The 19,488-nt window shown below is 56.7% G+C and overlaps 1 protein-coding gene across 1 annotated transcript in view; it reads right to left on the bottom strand.

Moving 5' to 3' along the window:
- The window catches only part of ZNF423 (zinc finger protein 423), a 329,315-nt gene that overhangs the window by 120,213 nt on the left and 189,614 nt on the right, over positions 1-19,488 (bottom strand). The window contains exons 4-5 of the mRNA XM_004264880.3: positions 15,173-18,387; positions 8,241-8,325 (exon numbers count right to left, since the gene is read on the bottom strand). Of these exons, the coding sequence (XP_004264928.1) occupies positions 8,241-8,325; positions 15,173-18,387 (3,300 nt within the window). The remainder of the gene's footprint in view (positions 1-8,240; positions 8,326-15,172; positions 18,388-19,488) is intronic.

Genomic DNA, 19,488 nt, shown 5'->3' with positions numbered 1-19,488 from the left:
GAAGAGGAGGCCTCCCACTTCCTCCGCACTGAAGCCCAGGGACCCGTGACGAAGGGAGCCCTGGACAGGCATCCACAGCCCAGTGTGAGACTCTGGCACCTACTAGGAGCTCAGAACAGAGCAGGCCAAGCCCTGGAGTTGCAGGGCCCTTGTTTTCTGCCGTCACTCCAGTGAGGCTCAGCCAGAAGCAGATGCAAGGGAAACTGCTCACATGTCAGCTGCGCCCAAGCAGTCAAATGACCGTAAAGGGCATCCAACAAAGTCAACTCAACAACACGGGCCTCCAAGTCCACGGCACGGAGAGCACGTGAAGAAGGCCGTGCCTGCGGGCTGGCCCATCAAGATGGTGTCAAGGCCCCAGGCCCTGACCCTCCAGGACTGGCTCCATCGCTATCTCTTCTCCATCCTTCCTCTGCTCCCTGCTGGCTCTCTCCTCTTAGCCTAGAAACATACTCTGGTCTTTCCCTCTTCAAAATGCAAAAGCTTCCTCTGACCCTTGGACCCCTCGGCTCCTGTCTTCTGCCCTTCCTTCCCAGTCTGGAACCTGGAAATTCAAGTCTACACTGCTGGTCTCCCCACCTCTCCTCAACGTGTTCCTCCATCTGATTTCACGGACGGTGCTCATCCTCAGGACAGTCCAGCAGACCCCATTCAGCCTGCCTCCATGGGCCTCTCTGTGGCCCCTCACACTGCTGCCCAGAAGTACTTTGCTGTCTGGGTATAGATGACCCCACGCTCCTCATGCCCCTCCCTTCTCCCAGCTGCCTCACCATCTGTGCTGAGGCCTTCAAACCTCTCCTCCAGCCAAGGCCTTCCTCCTGAGCTCCCCACCCATGCGGCCAACTGCTGGCCAGACACCAACATTCAGATAGGCCACAGGCAGCTCCTGCAAGGCCAAATTGCCAACAAACTCGAGCTAACTAAGTGTGATGGGCCTCCAGGTGTAGGCGTTAAGAGGATTCCAGGCTCTGAAATCACACTGCCTGAGTTCAAATCCCCCACCTGCAGCTTACTGACACTGGACACATCCCCTCAATTCCCCGTGTACAAAATGGGGAGAACAACAATGCCCCTCTCATAAGCTGTCGCGGGGTTAAATGTGATAACACATGTAGATATTGGCAGCAGGGCCTGATACTCAGTAAGTCCTGTTAGATGGTAACGATCCCTACTGGAATCATCACCTTCTTTGCTAACCCCCAATAGCTCTTCTTCAGGCATGGTATCATCTTCTACCTGTCACTCAGAAGCTGGTCGCCTGGGACCTTGGAGTCATTCCTAACTTCTCTTACTTCCCATTTCCATTCAATTCCCAAATCCTGCTGGTTTTGCCTCTCAAGTGTTTCTCCAAGCCACACCCTCCTAACCAATATCCTCATCTTCTCTCACCTACTCTACTGCAGCCTTTTCTGTGACCCACCTAACTCCTGCCTCAAAATTTATTCTGTAGTGATACTGAATTGTCTACAATTTCCCCACAAACTACATGGGCCTCTTCTCTATGAACTGGATTATGCTATTTTCTCTGCCTGGAAGGCCCCTCCCACCTTACCTTCCACCTTCTAGGAGCCTGATTAGGTGTCATCTCCTCCTGAAAGCTTTCCTGGAATGCCCAGATTGGGCAACATGCCTGTCCTTTGAGCTTCTGTATCTTAGACTTAGTGACATGATATTAACTTACCCTTTCAGGTTACCCCCTTCCCAACTTGGCTAGCGGTTCCTCACTGAGGATCTCAATCACGTTTACTGAACTGAGGTTACTATTCAAAGAAACCCACCTATGGAGGGCCTTATAAAAAGGATGAAATCGATCAAAATGAGAAAATTTCCACTATTTTAAAATCCAGAAATGACGGATTCTTCATAGACCAAAGTACTTGATCAACAGCCTCCTTAAACCAACCAATGAGATTCAAAGTCAGGGAAAGTGAGTTCCCTCATCCATGGGGGCTGTTAAGGAGGGAAGTGACTGTGCCCTACCTGGGGGATAAAGAAGGAGGAAGAGAAGAAGGAGAGAGGGGAGGGGGAGAAGAAGAAGAAAGAATTAGATGATAGGCTCTCTGTACAAGCTTGTTATCCTGACAGAACAGTCCCAGAACTTGAAACGTGATCTCTGGGGGCAGAGGGAGACAGTTTTATCACATATTAAGGTTAGACAGATGTTTTGGGTGTGTGGTGTTACCTGAATCAAAAGCACCACAAAAGAGCTAGCACAGCCCTGCTCAGCAAGATGTGTTCCCAACAGAAAGGCACAGGAACCTTTTTTTCCCTTTCCTTTTCCTTTTCCTTTTCACATGTTTTTCTCTTCAGTCATATTTGAGGGTTTTGGATTTCCCTGGTGTGAGGGCGAAACACTGATTTCCACACCAGACCTTCCTTCCTCTCCAAAAATACTGCAGGCCAGGTCTTCAGCAAGGGTCCTGGGTGTGGAAACAGCCTCAGAAAGAGGGGGTACCTGGTCTGAAAGGTGGGTTTCAACATGTCTCCTGGGATGTGCTTCTTCAAGACTTAGAAGGCAGAAAATCTCCCTCTCTCTCCAACACACACACACACACACACGCACACACACACACACACACACACACACCCTGAGCAGACCCTTCCCCTCTAGGTGGACCAGGGCCCATCCTGCCACAGTATCAGGAAGACAGACAAGAACCACCCGCCTAGCATGGGGGGCATTTTAAAGGCCTGAGCAGGAGGTGGGAGAGGTTGATCTTCCAAATGCCCCCCATTTCTTCACTGCCGACAGCAAAGCCCAGGCCTTAAGAGGCACCCAGGGAAAGAGGCTGACGTGACCAAGAAAATAACATCTTCAGAATGACTAATGCCCCACCGGGACGGGACCAGCTCTGGCCTGGCTGCCTGCCAGAGGGTCCACAGCCACTTTCCAAGGACACGGAGGGCAAACGTCCCTGACAAGTTCCCCCAAGGACTGTCCCTTCCCAGCTCTGCCCCTCCTCGGGGCTCCCCCCAGGGGCCTGTGAAGCCCTGAGTTAGGACACCAGGGCCCAGAGGCTGAGTCACTCCCTTGGGGCCAACCTGGGTCATAGCAAGTTCGTTATTTCAAGGACAAGTTCTCAGACCCCTCGTCCAGCCATCGGCCTGACAGAGACCGGGAGGGGAGAGGTCTGCGAGCGGATGAGGAGATGAGGAGAGAGCAGGCGGACTAGCTTCCCGGGGCTCTGAGGCCCCAAGTGCCCTGGGGGGGGGGCTGTTCACGTCTTGTACAGAACACGCCCAACACACATGGGGAGACGCTCATCCTCCAGCCATCGGGGGGCCCTGTCTCTGGGCCAGGCCCCCCACAAGCCTTCCTCAGCTCTCCCTCAGCAGGCCCCGGGGAGCCCAAGGCGGGGGCCTCCCGCAGAGCCATTTTCCAGGGTGTCGGGGGGGGCGGATCTCGGGGGAGAGGGGCGCAGGGGGAGGTGAGGAAGGGGCAGCTGGGTGGAGCCAGGTCGTCCCCGCAGGAGGTCACAGAACAGAACTGTGGACTGCTCCAAGTTTTTGATGTGCCTGCTCAGGGAGGGAGTGTCTAAAACCATTTCAAAAGCTGGGGGAAGCCCAGAGAAGGGGGGCCTCATTGTCTGTGGGGAGGGGGGATTTCAAAGGAGACCCCGCCACTGAAAGGTTTCAAAAGACCCTTGCCTTTCGATCAGCTCCAAATCACGCCCTCACCAGCGGCAGCCAGGAGAGGGGTGCTGGGAAAATGTTTCCAAGGAGACATGTCCCTGAGTCATCGTAACTCCCGGGGTCTGGAGGCTGCAAAGCCACGATGAGGCACCCCCCCACCCCGCTATAAAAAGGTCAGTTTAGCATCCCCCGGGGGTGGGCTCCCACAGTCCAGGTCCCTGGGGAGGCCTGCCTCAGACCCCCGGTGCCCCAAGTTCATGAGAACGCCACCAAGCTGAACAGCGTCACGTCTATGTGCCGAGTACCCTCGGTGCCACTAAGGGGGGCTTTCACCCCCGCCAGCTCCAGGCAGCCACTCTGGGCTCGGGCCATTTAGCAGGGGAAGCTGTCCACAGGGACACTGGACAGTGTCTACCGGGGCTGCAGCGCCAGCCCCCAGCCAGAGCTCGCGCACCTGCTTCTCTTCCATTCACACCTCCCACAGTCACTCCCGCCACCTTCCCCAAGCCACCAGGGCCAACAGGCACACAGCACAGGCCAAATATAAGTTCCATCACCTCCCTCCTCCCTTCCCTCCCTGCCTCATTCCCTCACCTCTGGACCAGACGGGGCAGGTCTCTGGGTTTTTTTGCTTCTTTTTTTTGCATAATGAGTTTATTTTTTAAAGGCATACAGACAATAAACAAAGCAAACATTCCATCAGATATTAACTTCTCCCAAGTATTATCTGTCCTAGAATCGTTCCATTAAGTTCCAGTCTCTAGACATCTTAAATTCAATAATCATCTTCATCAGATCCATTACTTTTCTTCTGTTGAATTTAACTATTGTTTTCTGTTCGTTGGCTTACTTTTTCAAGGATTTCTATTAAACCTTGTTCTGATACCTTCCCACTTAGTTGTCCATACCGTGCCCTCTCATCCCATTTTCTTCCCCCTCAACACTGCACCCAGATTAATCTCCCCAAAGCACCCAGCTACAACCAGGCCATACTCTGCTCCAAAACCTTCAATGGCTCCCTAGCGTGTAAGCCCAAGGTTGTACACTCAGGTGCCCGCAGGGGCCAGGCAGGGGCCACAAATGAGCAAAGCATCCCCCCAACTCACAACAGGGACTGGTGGGGCCTGTGGTTCCAGCTGCTGCCCAGCTCCCATCAACTGTGCTCTGTGGGAATATGGGCCATGGCTGCCACCTCTCCTGGTTCTCAAGGGAAACCAAATAAAACACCCACCAAGGGGCCCCCAGATTTGGACCCCAGCCTACAGGGTCAAGTCCAAACCTGAATCCCTTAACCTGGGCTTCAAGGCCCTCCATGGTCCAGCCCCAAGCCACCTCCCCACCCTCACTGCCCATGACATTACAACGTGCGATGCCTCCACCCTAGTCAAGTCGGGCTCGTCCACTCCCCAGCCACCTCCTCTGCCCCTGCCTCTGAGCTTTGCTCACCTACAGTCCTCCCACAGATGCTGCTTCCCACCTTCTCAGCCGAACCACAGCACATCCTTCAAGGACCTGCTTCTTCCTTACAATCAGCTCTCCGAGGGCCCTGTTCTCTAGCAACTGTCCTTCATTGCTAAGCTGCTCCCTTTGCCAGGGATGGCCCTAAACCACAGAGAAAACGCCTCCTTACCTTTCAATACCCAGGCCTTCCTGATGGACTTATTTGGATCCAGCAGTCCCTGTTCCAGAAGCATCCACCTCACTATACTGTGCTTACTGGATGCCCACCAGCCTCCCCCATGGACAGGAAGCCCCTGAGGGTAGGGCTGGGTCTCTCCCACCACAGGCCCTGGCAGGGGAGCCACACACAGTGGAGGGAGCCACACACAGTGGAGGGAGCCTGGTTTTTATTCAGACCCTGGCTCTGCTATTTCCTGGCTGGAAGAACTTGGGTAAGTCATTAAACCTCCTCTGTGAGGTGGAGAACTAGAAGCTACGTAAGTACCCGGCCTGTGGTGGGGCTCAGTCCACGGCAGCTGTTAGCATCCTCACCCAGTGTGACCTCCCTCCACTGCACAGAGTGGTGCTGCGGTGTCTTCTGCGGGATGCTGTGAGGTCTCTGAGGGCAGGGGCCATGTCCCCTTCACCCTCTATCACCCACAGGGACCACCCCAGGTCTCTACATGCAGCACATGCTCAACGTTCTTTGATTGATGGAGGTGATGAGGTCAGGGAAGGAAGGGCAGGTGAGGGGGGCAGGGCAGAGAGAGGGGAGATACAGCCCTGCCAGCAGAGGTGCAGCTCCAGCAGGTCCCTGGTCCGCGCCTCATGGCCATGAGCCAAGGGCCTGCATGTGAGACCTCGTGCAGCTGCATAAACGTCTTGCCTGGACGCTCAGGCTCTGAGACCAACAGCTCTTGCTGCCTGCTCTCCAGGTCCCCACACCCCGCGCATCCTGAGAACAGGCCAGCTCACGGCACTGCCGAGCGAGCCTGGTGAGGGGCCCTTTCCAGCCACCAGCCGGGACTTCTTGCAGGACCCCGCCCTCTGCTCACACAGAGACCCAAGTGCCAATCAAACCCTCCTTTCACATCTTCCACCACTCTAGTTAAGAGCAAGCCCTCGCCTTCCACCTGTGGACACCCAGCTTCCAGGTGCTGCGCAAAAGGAAAGGTGGAAGGGAGAAAGGAGGCGGGGAGAACACCTTTGAACTCACCGTGGTCCAATTAGTCAGCCTCTCGACCTTGGTACTTACAAACAAGAGCGCACATTAACACCTGCTGCAAAAGCAAACGTTTTTAGATATCTTCGTCTTCACCTCCCTGACACTGCCGTGAAAGCGCTCAGCAGCCAGTGACGGACAGAGTAGTTTCCTTCTTCTACTTCAGCAGGGGCCTCTCACACAGAAGGAACTAAAAAGGCACCAGCCTTCCTGCCGGGCTGAATTCCCAGGGTCCCCTGCCCCTCCCGTGCTTCTCATGTCCCCTCGTCATTGAGGGAGCCCCACCAGGCACCCAGTTGTGCTCAGCGCCTTCAGGGGACCTGCCCCGAGTCACCGGGACGCTAGGTACCCAAACTCACTGAGCAGCAGCTGGCGGGGACCAGGGGACCGCAGCCACCCTGAGCACAGCTCCACTGAAGAAGGGCCTTATTAGGTACAGTGTGGATGACGGCACAGATGCGGAACAACTCTCACAGGCTGAGGTGGGAGGGAGACTTCATACAACCGACCACTTTGGAAGTGTATTCATCTGTATCTACTGAAGGGGAGCCTACTCACATCATGACCCACCAATTTCAGTCGGAGAGATATTCCCATTAAAACCGCATGTGAGCGTCTACCAACGACCCATACAAGAATGGTCACAGCAGCACAGTATTTGAAACAATTCCACAAAGGAAACTACCCAGATGCCCATCAGTATGTGTATCAAGAACAGATAAACGGTGATGTGTTCCCACAATGGAATATCATACACCCGTGGGAAGGGGCAATGTCCAACCACAGGCGCTAACAGGAACAAGCAAAAGGCACCAGACACAAGTGAGCAGAGACGGTGCGATCTCATTTACATAAAACGCAAAACAACTACAAGTAACCTATGGTGTTAGCATCACGATGCTGAGGCCCTTCTGTTGGTGGGGGAAGGGGCTGGAGGGGGCCGAGGGTGGTTCTGGGATGCAGGAACGGTCTGCTTCTTCACCTGGGTGTTGGTTACCCAAGTGTGCTCAGCTCGTGAGGATCCACTGAGGTGGACGCTTAAGTGGACCTTTTTTTAATGTACGCGATCAAGGGTTTTGTAAAGCAGCAGTCTGCTGGCATGGCTGTTGTTAAGACTCTAATGAGAACATGTGAGAGGCACAAAAATGGAGAGAAAGTCAGGGTCGGGATGCTCAACCCAGGCCTGATCTTTCATCACTCAGACTGCGGGAGTCTTGGAGAAGGTGATCACGCTTCCGCCAAAGACCCAGGGCACCAAGATTCCAGAAGTTCTCGAGGCCCTCACTGCCAAACCCACCCCCTGGGCTAGCCCCATGCCACCAGAAATCCGCTGTGCCCTCTCTTATAGCGAGGGCCTCCCTAGCCGCCAGGGAGACCACAGCCACCCACAGAAGGCAAGTAAGACCTCAAGGCTTCCCTCCATCCCTCGGGCCAAGTGGGAACACGCTGGGACGTGGAAAGCTCCCTTCTTTAAAGGCTGAATTTCCCAAAGTCCAAGACCGCTTGAAGAGGAATGGGAAAAGCAGCGGAATAACTCTGTAAGCATTCTGTTTTGACAATGTGCCTGAGGAATTCCCCACGTTTCGTGGGGAAACGTGAGCAGTTAAATCTATTTGATGCCATGACATACGAAATTGAAGCGTAATTGCCCCTGAGTGCTTGACAACTGGAAAGCACTTCATTTCAGAAATGGAGGGAAATTTATGCTGGGAAATGGAAGAGAGTGTCAAAAGTTGGACTGCAATGGGAGTGGAGCCGCGCGAAAAGAAGGTTCGGGTGGAGAAAGTGCTCCAGTTCTGACGTTTTTAGTCCCATTTGAAATGTCGCAGAAACAGCAGCAGTGACTCTATCCTTTGAGCTACAAGCCAGTGAAATGATGATTGGAACCAAACATTTCAACCCCGAGGAGCGGCCGCAGCACAGGTGGGAGGAGACGCGTGCTTACCAATCATGTGGTTGGCAACGTGGATTTGGATCTCTCTCTCGTTCTCGAAGGTCATCTGACACTTGATGCACTGGTACGTCTTCTTCTGTTTGGAAACCAAAAGGAAAGGAATTAGACAGCCAGGTTGCAGAACAGAGCAGAAAGCAAAAGTTCCAGGAGGCCATGGCTCAAGACTTCCCAGAATGGCTCTGATCCACTCCCAGTTCTCTCCAGGCCATTCTCTCCCCACCTGCCTCTGCATCCAGCTCAGATTCAGCCTGGGGACGTGGGGACAGGCTCCACTGCAAGGGAGCTGCTCCTCTGCTCGACCCGGGGAACCTGCCCCATCCCAAGGTGAGGGCACACAGCAGAACCACAGAAAGGAAGCTGAGGCAGGCTGTTCTGCTTGGGGTATGCTCAAATCCATCTACCCATCTTCCACCCATCTATGCCTGCTGCATCCACTCATCCATCCGTCTGTTCATCCATCTGTCTACCCATCACTGTCTACCTACCCCCTGTCTACCCACCCATCTGTCTAAACACACACACACACCCCCATTCATTCATCTAGCCACCCATCCATCCACCCATCCATCCATCCATCCATCCACCCATCCATTCATCTCTCTTTGCACCCATCCAACTCCTCTCTCATCTATTTACCTACCCTAAGAACCAAGGGGCCAAGCAGGGGAGACTGCTTCCATCAGCTCTGACACTCAGGGGTGAATGAAGAATTCCTCATCTGTCCTAGACACACAAGGCCCCGGGTGATCCTACAGCTGGCTTCCACACACGGGGAGCTACTACCAACTGCTTTTGTGGGGAGGGGGGCAGAAAAATGGAGAACGTGAAAAGTTTCAAAGCTTCTCGAAGACTGGTTCCAAAGAGTGGAGCTTCAGTGTGAAACCAGCCCACCGTGGACAGAGGTGTGTTGCCTGAGTGGGGGAAGGGCTGTGGCTGTGCGTTTTTAGGAAGAGGGAGGGGTGGTATGGGAATCAAAATATCCAAGTTTTCTGAAGACTACTTTGGGTCCTGGGATGATGGGGCCTCCCTCGACCTCTGGAAAAGAGGGCAAGACTCTGGATTTCCTGGCTGAGCGCTGAGACCCAACCCTCAACGACGCAGCCAGGACGAACCACCAGAGGGCTCAGCTGTCGCAGCCCCACCTCAGCCCCACCCGAAGCTGCAGTTCTTCTGAAGGGCCTGGCCTCACCTCCGGGCCTATGCCGTTTCCTCCACCTGGAACACCCTCTCCATCCTTGAGGACTCTGTTCAAATCGCACCTCTTCTGAGAAGCCTTTTCTTCCCACCCCAGAGTGAGTTTAGGATCTGCCCAGGCCCCTGAGCTTATGCTGAAAGCACCTAGTTGCTCCGCATACGATTTTGCCGTGGCCAATTGATTTGTTTGCTCGCACTGCAGTGTGCGCACCCAGAGGGCCAGGACGCGTTCTGTCCACCTGTGGGGTCCCAGAAAGGACTGCGTGCTTAGGAAGCATTTGTGGAACAAATGAGCAAAGTTGTGAAATAACATGTGCCACGCCCTCTATGAGGGCAGAAGGGACAAAGAGAAGTCATCCCACGGTGACTAGGGATCCTGGATCCCCACCACCCAACACAGGGCCCAGCGCAGAGCGAGTGCCTAATAAGTACTGAACTTTCATCATGATTCCCACTGCTGCTGAGAGACTGTTGAATAAAGGAATGGAGAAACAACTGGACCAGCTGGTGCTGGGAGCTCCGGGCTCCAGGCAGGGTCCCCGCTGGGGCTCCAGGACCCGTGCTGATAAGACCAGAGGGCCTTGCTCCCAGTGCTTTGGGAGACCTGGGCGTTCAGTATGTCCTCAGAGCAGCCACAGCGCTGGGCCCGGAAGCAGGCATTCGGCACGGAAACACCCGGGAGTAATGGGTGAGTCTGGTGGGGACAGAACAGGGGAGCCTCACAACAGGCAGAGGAGATTTCAGGCCAGAAGAGACAGCAGGGACTGAAGTCTTCTGAAGGGCACAGTCCCAAAGCACCCACCTCCGCTCAACTCCTCGTCTGTGCTCATGGAGAGGAAGGACCCTGGGTTTCTCCACCATCAAAATCATTCATTCCCTCTCACATGTGTCCCTCACCCACTCTGCCCGGCAAGTATAAGGGTCCTCGATGCTTAAATGGATGACTGAATGAATGAATGAGTGAAGTAAGTAAAGGCAAGAATGGAGCACGCCCCAGGAAGCTCCACGTGGAGGAAGCCCAGAGGACCCTGCTGGACAAGGGAGACTGTGCCCCCCACCTCCTTGGCTGGAAGTCTCTAGAGGCCACGGCCACGGCCACGGCTGTCCAGACCGCTGCGGGGGGCAGTTCACGATCAAAGTGCTATTCCTCCGCGGGGCAGATGAATGAAGCAAGTTCACTGTGCTTGAAAGCACAGGAGCCTGCCTGGGCAGGACGACAGGGTACCCCCAAACGTCCCCCCTCAGTGGCAGGAAGAGGACTGGGCCCTGCCTCGTGGGGCAACAGGCTCCCGGGGAATCCCAGGGGAGTGGTCACAGGAGCTGCTGACCAAAGAGCCTGGGCGTTCACACGCACACACAAAGCGCGTATGCACAGGCACGGACACGCATGTGAGGATATACACACAGACTTGCAAACATCCTACATACCTCGCCCCAACTCACCACCAACACGCAAGACCCTCACACACACCCACAACCCCTACACACAGCAAACCACTTGCTCCCTGTAACACAGACACATAAGTGCAACACCCCCAGAGAAGTGGAGACATCCTCATGGACCACAAGTTCAAGGAGCATCCCCAGTAACACACACGCTTTCAGTTCTCTCCCTGGAACCCTGACAGCCATCACACCCATCGCTCCCCAATGCACCCACGGATGCACAAGCGACTTATGGCACAAGGGTGTGCACTGACCCTTGTGGACACACATGTAGACTCATAGGTATACACACGCACATTCACAGTCAGGCGTACACACACCTGCACACACACAGGTTCACCAGCACAGCACTCACTAAGGCACATGTATACCCATATGCCCCCACCCAAAGAGGGCCCTTTGGGCCTTGCATGTGAGACCAGGGATGCCCAGGGTCCGGAGGAGCAGGCGCCCAGGCCAGGCTGTGGAACACAGCACGGGGAGAGCAGGCGAGGATTCTCACTCTGTCTACCTCCTGCTGCCCCCCATCCTCCCCTCAACACCTCCTCTGGGTCCGTCTCCCTCTTGCTATCCCCCAAAGACCCCATCCTCCTCTGCAGGTTCAGCCCCCGCTAGGAGACGTAATCACAGAAAACTAGAACTTGGCATTCAAAGCACCTCCTCTGCATAAGCGCCTCCCCCGGGGCCCAGCCCAGGAGAGCCAACGCTGAACCCTGGCACCTAAGCGAGGGCTGCCTTCCCCAGCGTGGCCCGAGCAACCCCAGAGGGTCCCGGGGCAGGAAGAGAACATGCCTGAGGATGTGGAGAGGGAAAGGGAAGAAGAGGGGAAAGACAGCCACTGCCACTGAATTCCCGTATCATGATCGCAACTCACATTTACTGAGCACCTATCATGAGCCTACTACGTGCAGGCACTGTCTCTTCTGAATGACTCTGCAAGCTCCTCTTTAGGGACGGAGAAAGTGGAGTGTCAAGAGGCTAAATCATTTGGTCAAAGCGTAGCGCCGGTGATCAGGAGAGCTGGGACTGGACCCCAGGCAGGCGCCCACCAGAGCCACTGTCTGAGCTGCCGTTCTTGGCTCCACGCCAAGACCACCCCACACAGCCCTGCTCTGGGTGACGGAAAGCTGTCACCTGAACAAGCCCGTGAACCTGGCTGTCTGTTTACCCTGCAGGAAGATGGAGTGTGAAAGCACCCAGTCTACCTCCCCACCCCACACCGGACGGGGCACCGTGGCAATTTGGTGAGTCGATGAGGGCCGGGGTCTGCCCACAAGGGGCTGGAATTGGGGTGATGTTGTTATTACCCGTAAACAGAGGGGGAGGCGGAAACCTCACCGCTTCGCTCCAGCCAACAGCAGCCTCGGCCCCATGGGAACCCAGTCCTCAGAGAGCTGGTTGCTATGGATACACTCCCGAGGGTCCAGGCCTGCCAGCCCCCAAGCCCCTGTGCAGCCCCCAGAGTCTGCTCTTGTATGTGTGAGCCCTAGGGGAGGGAGGGGCGGGCGAACAGACAGCTGGGCCCCTGCCCCCAGGCGTGTCCAGGCAGGGGGCGACGCCCCAGAGGCTGTGCCTCCGCTGGGGAGGTACCCGGGCTTTGTCTAGCTCCTTTCTGCAAATGGCCCATCTGCCCAGGCCTCTAGATGTGAGTTCCAGCTCCCTTCTCTCTCACAAGACCAGGAACAGGGAGAGGAAGGCCTTCCAGGCTCCCAGAAAACAAGCCCCCTCGGGTTCGTAGTTCCGCACTCCCACGCACAGCTGTGCATCCTCGGGCACGTGGCTCCACCTTTCTGAGTCTGGGCCCCCTCTGTACCAAAGCCAAGGTCATGGCAAAGGTCCAGGGTGTTGCCATGGAAACAATATAAGAGTGGGTGCCCACACAGTAGGGGTTTTACGAAGTAGTACTTGATACAGGATCCCGCCTTCAATAGCCAAAGGCTCTGGGGACGCTAGAAGCAGCCCCATGGCTGGCAGGAGCCCCAGTGTGGGCAGGGATGGGGCTGGAGCGCACCTGGGAGAAGGGTATGCAGGGGCCCGGCCATGCCACACTGTCCCACCGCATGAGCACCGGGCTGACCGCCCTGGACCCCACCCTTGCAACTAGGATGGGCTCCAGAGGTGCTAGCTGAAGGGCTGGTCAAGAGCTCGGGCTGGGGCACCACACACTCCCTGGGCTCCAATCCCTTCTCTGCTTCTTTAAACTGCGGGGCTCACAGCAAACTACCTAATTGCTCCTTGCCTCCTTTTCCTCATCTGTAAAGTGAGCGTTGTAAGGATTAAATAGATAGGAAGTGCCTGGGTGTGCCTGGTACATCCTTATTCCTCAATAAATGTGAGGTGTGATTATAAACGGGAAAACAACAAGTGTGGTTGCTACATGCCCAGCACGTCTTTACTCATTTAATCCTCAGGGCAAAACACTGAGGTCAGCAGGGAGACAGTCACAGTATTTGACAACTGAGCAGGAACACGCGCCGGCCAACCAGAGCAGAGGCTGGTTAGAAAAGCAGAACGACCGCCCGGTCCCTCGCAGGTGATGCCAGCTTTGGAAGTAGACACTATTGCAATTGCTATTACTAGCGGTACTGCTATTACCCTCTGGCTTTACAGGTGAGGACCGAAGCCCAGAGAGGTCAAATCATAAGTGGGTACTGGAAGGGGGAGATTTTAACGCAGGCCATCTGACTCCAGGGCCCAAATCCTCCCCAATCCACCCACACTGGCTGGCAGAAAGCTGAGGCTCAGGGGGACAGAGCTGCGCAGCCGTGACCGCACTGTGCTCAGGACCTCTGAAGGGTGACCACTGGACCCTTACCTAGAAGGCTTTGCTCAGTCATAAGGCCTTAAGAAAGTGGCCCATTTCTGACTCTCCTTGGCTGCCAGACACACCAGAAATAATGGGCGCTCAGGACAAATTTAATCAACCAATGAATCACCTCTAAAAGGAGCTCTCTGCTACAGACGGGGCTTTGAGGAGAGGCCTCAGGCCCCAGCTGGACACACAGCTCTATCCTCATTCAGACGTTTCCCTCTGCAGCTGGGTGATCTTGGTCAGGGCCTCTGGCTCGCTGGCCTCTGTGGGCAGCTGGCCAGGAGACCCCTTAGGGGCCCCCACTGCAGATTCTCCCTTCAGCCTCTCCCGCCATCCTTCTCTCTCACTCTCTCTCCCCCTCAAAATCCCGGAGTTCCGGGCCCCAGTTCTGATCCCACAGTGAAACACCCTCAGCAGACATCCCTGTCTTCCAGCAGGAACCTGTGGCAGGTGGCCCTTCCCCAAATCCTGCCCCCCTGCCAGTGGTACCAGCAGTGGCTCTCCAGGGAAAGATACCCCCGAGATCTGCTTGGCATCTCCTCGGTCTGGAAACAGACAACACAGACTTGATGGGAACCCCCGGGCCCGTTCTGACACCTGAGGGTCATGCAGCCTCCAGGCCCACTGGCCGGTGCCCCTTGGTCACCATTCCCAGGGCCCATGTGGACCCACCAGTAGCTCAGACTTCCCCTGCCTCATCGAAACCCACTGGTTATGGGCCTGCGGCTCCCCCTGACCTCATAGCCCCCAAGGCAGGGACCGTTTCTGACTCTCCTTAGCTGTCAGGCACCCCCAAAATAAAGGGTGCACAGGACAATTTTGATCAATCATCAGTCAGTCATTAACGATAACAGTAACTGGAAACATTCCTAGGGCCTTCCATGTACCAGCAACTGCACTGGCTATAGTGATGCCGTTGATGGTAATAGTATCAGCTGGTGGTAACTGCTAGCGTGACCGGGCCCTAAGTGCCAGGTTCCAGGCCCTTTATGTGTATATTATCTCCATAAATTGTCAAAGGATCCCTAAATCTAAAGCCTAGAGAACAGAGTCACTTGCCCAAGAAGACCCAATAAGTGTGTGCATAAGTCCACCCCGCGATCAATGACCAAGACGACCAACCCTGAGGAAGCGCTCACTGCATCAGCCTTTTATCTACATTATGCCACGGGCCCCTCATAACAATTCTATGAAGTCGAGACAATTATTATTCCCATTTTACAGACGAGCCCTTGACAAATGAGGCCCAGGAAGATAAATGCCATGTCACACAGGAAGGGAAATGGCAACACTGGGGTTTGAACTCAGAGTCTACTGCAATCAGACGTGCTTAACCGCTGCACAACGGCGCTGCTTCTCTGGGCTACTAGAGGGAACGCCACCGGGCAACACAGAGCTCAGCACGGGGGCTCCTCTGGGCATGAGCGGAGCCCCAAGGAGCAAGGTCCAGGCTCGGGTAGGCTGCACTTACCCGGGGCACTGGCGACGTCTGGGCGCCTTTCCGGGGCCCACTGGTCTCTGGAGTGAGGTCACGGTGGTCCACCTGCATGTGGCTCTCCAGGTCCTCGGCGCTCTCGAACTTGACGCTGCACTCGGGGCAGCGGAGGCCGGCGCAGGGCCGGTCGGCAGGCTCGGGCGGGGCCAGGCCACCCACCTGTCCGTTGGAGCTGCGGGCCATGCAGCCGGCGCAGAGGCCATAGGGGAGCCCGTTGACGTCGAGCTTCACCAGGTCCTGCTTGCTGCGAAACTCTTTGAGGCACAGGGCGCACTTGTACAGCTTCTGCAGCCCCTGGCCGTTGGGGGAGGACGCAGCCGAGCTGCCCGCCAGCTTCTGCATGTGGAAGGTGCCATGGATCTTGAGCTCGAGCGTGGAGGTGACCGTCTGCATGCAGACCACACAGCGGAAGCCTGTGAGGGAGTTGCGCAGGTCGGGGTGCATCTGGCAGTGCTCGATGAACTCCTCCTCGCTCTGCAGGGGCATCTTGCAGATGCGGCAGGTGCCCGTGTCCAGGCTCTTGCTGTGGGTCACCTTGTGCTCAGTGAGCGTCAGCAGCGAGGGGAAGCGCTCGCCACAGATGGGGCACATGTAGTGCTTGGCAGGGCCCCGGTGCGTCTGCAGGTGCTCCCGGAGGCCATTCTCCGAGAAGAAAGTCCGTGAGCACACGTTGCACTTGTGGCTGCCCTTGATGAACTCAGCCTTCTTCCGGGAGCCGTCGTCCTCGCCTGGCCGGATGTTGTGGTCCCGCAGCCTGTGGTTCTGCAGCAGCACCTCCATGGTGTAGGCCGCCCCGCAGATATCGCAGCCGTACATGGGTTCTGACGCGTCCACGTCATCCTCGCTCGCCTCGTGGCTGTTGGGCGCCTCGGGGTTCTTCAGCAGCATGCCCTGCAGGTCGGCCGGCTCGGCCTTCTTGGCGGTAGCCGGGGGCACCCCGTTGGCCGTGCCGTTCTCGGTGGCCGCGTCAAACACGCAGTGCTTCTCCCGCAGGTGCTTCTCCAGCAGGATGATGGCATGGAAGGCCTTGCTGCAGAACTTGCAGTTGTACTTCTTGCTGTGCGTAGTGATGTGGCACTGCAGTTCCACCTCGGTGCTGAAGGTCTCCCCGCAGAAGATGCACTTGTGTGCCTTGGCCGGGTTGCCCAGGTGGCTGTGTTTGACGTGCACCTGCAGGTCGGCCTCCTTGCGGAAGTCCCAGTTGCAGGCCGTGCAGCGGTACATCTTCTTCTCGTTGCTGTGCTTCACCGCCAGGTGCACCTGGATGGACACCTTGGAGTCAAAGACCTCCTGACACAGGGTGCAGTGGTAGAGCACGAAGGTGTGCATGTCCAGCAGGTGCTTCTGCAGGTCGTCCACCGAGGAGAACTGCTTGTCGCAGCTCTCGCACACGTAGTGGGTCGACGTGGTCATGTAGTGCACCGTCAGGTGCTGCAGGAGGGATTCCTGGGAGTCGAAGTCCTCTTTGCACTGGGGGCACGCCTGCTTACGCAGCAGCAGCTCCAGGTGCAGCTTCAGGTGGGTCTGGAAGCTCTCAAAGTTGGAGAACTTGAGGTCGCACTGATTACAGGGATACTCGCCGTTGGAGATGGAGTTGGCGCTCACCGAGAGCCGCTGCCGCTTCGGGGACGACACCTCCACGTCAGATGAGACGGGGCTCTGCTCCGCCTTGGACTTCTTGCTGTGGGCCAGCGGGATGTTCTTGTGGTTCTCCTTGATGTGCTTGGTGAGCTTCAGGATGGAGCCGAAGATGGGCGAGTTGGTGCAGTAGGGGCAGGAATAGACCTCCATGAAGGACTGCGCAGGCTGCACGACCGGGGACTCCAGCTTGGTGCTGCCGACGCTGCAGTGGGCCTGCTGGATGTGCTCGGTGAGGGAGGACTCGGTCAGGAATCCCATGGAGCACTGGTTGCAGAAGAAGGCGTTACTGCCGTCGGGCGGGTTGGAGTTGGGGCCGCAGTGGGAGACGCGGATGTGCTCCTGCAGGCTGTTGATGTCGGCGAACATCTCGGGGCAGTAGTTGCAGTGGAAGGCGGAGATGTTACTGAACTGCATCACGGGGTAGGCGTGGTTCTTGTGCAGCTTGCGGACGTGCTCGTTGAGGTTGTAGAGGGTGGGCATGGAGTCTAGGCAGATCTGACACGTGTGGCTCTGCTGTGGCTTGTCCGCGTGGATGGTCTTCAGGTGGATCTCCAGCACGGCCAGGCTGTTAAAGTCCCGCTTGGAGCAATAGGGGCAGCTGTAGACCACCTTGGACCAGCCCTGCCCGTCATCCCGCATCTTCTTCTGGCCCCGCAGCGGCTTCAAGGTGGAGTCCGGCGTGGAGCCTCGCTCCACGGAGGCGCTGGAGTCTGGAGTGGCGCTGCTCATGGAGGCCACGCTGCCCAGCACGGGGTCAGGGCTGACGCTGTGGTTGCTGGAGTCAGGCTGCCGGTGGCTGTCCAGGTGGCAGTAGACGCCCTCCACCGAGGAGAACTGCTCGGGGCACATGGGGCACTTGTGTTTCTGGTTGGCGTGGACTTGGTGGATGTGGGCGAGCAGCGTGTTCTCGTCGACGAAGACCTCGGGGCAGTGGATGCACTGCAGGTCGGCCTTCTCGGAGAGCTGGGGGTGGCGGGTGAGCACGTGCTTCTCCAGCTCCTCGGTCTGGCTGAAGGTGTCCTCGCAGTAGTCGCACATGAAGTCGTCCTTCTTGGCCTCCTTCTCCGACTTGGCCAGGTGCTCCTTGTTCTTCTTGTGGGCCTGCATGTGGCTCTGCAGCGAGCTGGTGGAGGAGAAGCCGCGCTTGCAGACGGTGCACTTGAAGGGCTTGCTGGAGCTGTGGGTCTTCAGGTGGATCTTCAGGTGGTCGCTGCGGGAGAAGGCCGCCTCGCACTCGTGGCAGTGGTACTTCTTGTCGCCCGTGTGCAGCTTGATGTGCCGGTCGCGGCTCCTCTTGTGCTTGAAGAGGCGGCTGCAGTAGGTGCACTTGAACGGCAGCTTGTCGCTGTGGATCTGCTCGTGCCTCTTCAGGTAGCTCAGGCGGATGAAGGACTTGTCGCAGAACTGGCAAGGGTACGGCAGGCCCGTGCCCCCTTCCTCCTCACCCAGGCCCAGGTCACACCCATCTCCGATCATCTGCGTGGGGGACGCAACATCCTTGCTGGAGGGAGACGAGGCCACCCAGGAGAGTTGTGGGTCGTCGTCACCATCTGCAGAGGGAAGGCAGAAGAGAGATTAGAGGCAATTCCCAGGGCCGCGAGAGACGAGGACAGAGCCAGCTTCTTGAAAGCTCGCGGGCTGAGGCTGTGCAGCTGGCCCACTGCTGCAGGGCGAGTGGGGGGAGGGAGTCTGGGGGGCCGGAAACAAGTGGACATGCGGGCCTTCCAGTCTGCAGAGGGGGTGGAAGAAGGGTGGCAGGATGAGCAGGGGACGCACCTCTCCCCTGGGCAACACCTTCCTGGACCTCGCTGGATGCAGCACCCAGCCCCCCAACAAGAGGTGAGGTCTCAGTCACCTCCCTGATGGGGGGTGGGGGGGATGCAGCCTGGGAAAAATGTCACCTGAAATGTCCTCAGAGACCATCAGTCCCATAGGCCCAAAGGAGGTAAGTCCCATCACTCGATCAAGACACGGGGGTTGACTCCCCCTCCAACCCCTAGTCTGTGGGGGAAATCCCACTGGTGCAATGGGACGTAAGCAAAACTCTGCAAGAAAATAAAATGCATTTTAATGAATTCGGCCACACCACATTCCGCGGGGAAGGGGGGACTGATAAAGCTGGAACTGCTGCTTCAGGTGCCCACAGACATATGAGGCGGAAGTTACAGGCACACGGTATCAGCCCCGAGAGCACACACGGGCGTAAACGAGGGGCACTTGAGAAGGGGCTGCAGGGTTCCCAGCCCAAACCATCCCAAGGGCGGTCGTTTTCTTTGTTCCCCCTCCACCCCTGGATTTGCCCCAAGTTCGCTCAGGACCCTGGGTAATGGCCTGACGGTGTGGTGATCAGAGATGGGGCCAGGACCCAGACAGCCACAGATCTCAGAGCCTAGTGGGCCCTTAAATCCCCTGTGGCGTGTGCGGACGGGGCCTGCACGGACACCCTATGTGGCCCGCCCTCCCCAGGGACAGGGGCCACCCCCGCACTAGGGGTTGGCCATTTCTGGAAAAAACTAAGGCAAACCGGACACAGCAAATTAAACCAGTGAAGTTTCCCAAGACACGGCGGGGGTTGAACCGAGCCAGCCTGAGCAGGGAGTGAATTCCATGGCTCAAGTTTCATGTTGGGTGGATTTAAGACTTAATAATGA

This window comes from Orcinus orca, chromosome 20 (assembly GCF_937001465.1).
Source record: "Orcinus orca chromosome 20, mOrcOrc1.1, whole genome shotgun sequence".
In the NCBI taxonomy this organism is placed as follows: domain Eukaryota; kingdom Metazoa; phylum Chordata; class Mammalia; order Artiodactyla; family Delphinidae; genus Orcinus; species Orcinus orca.
Note: the sequence above shows the minus strand (reverse complement) of the source record. Positions and strands in the feature narration are given on the sequence as shown.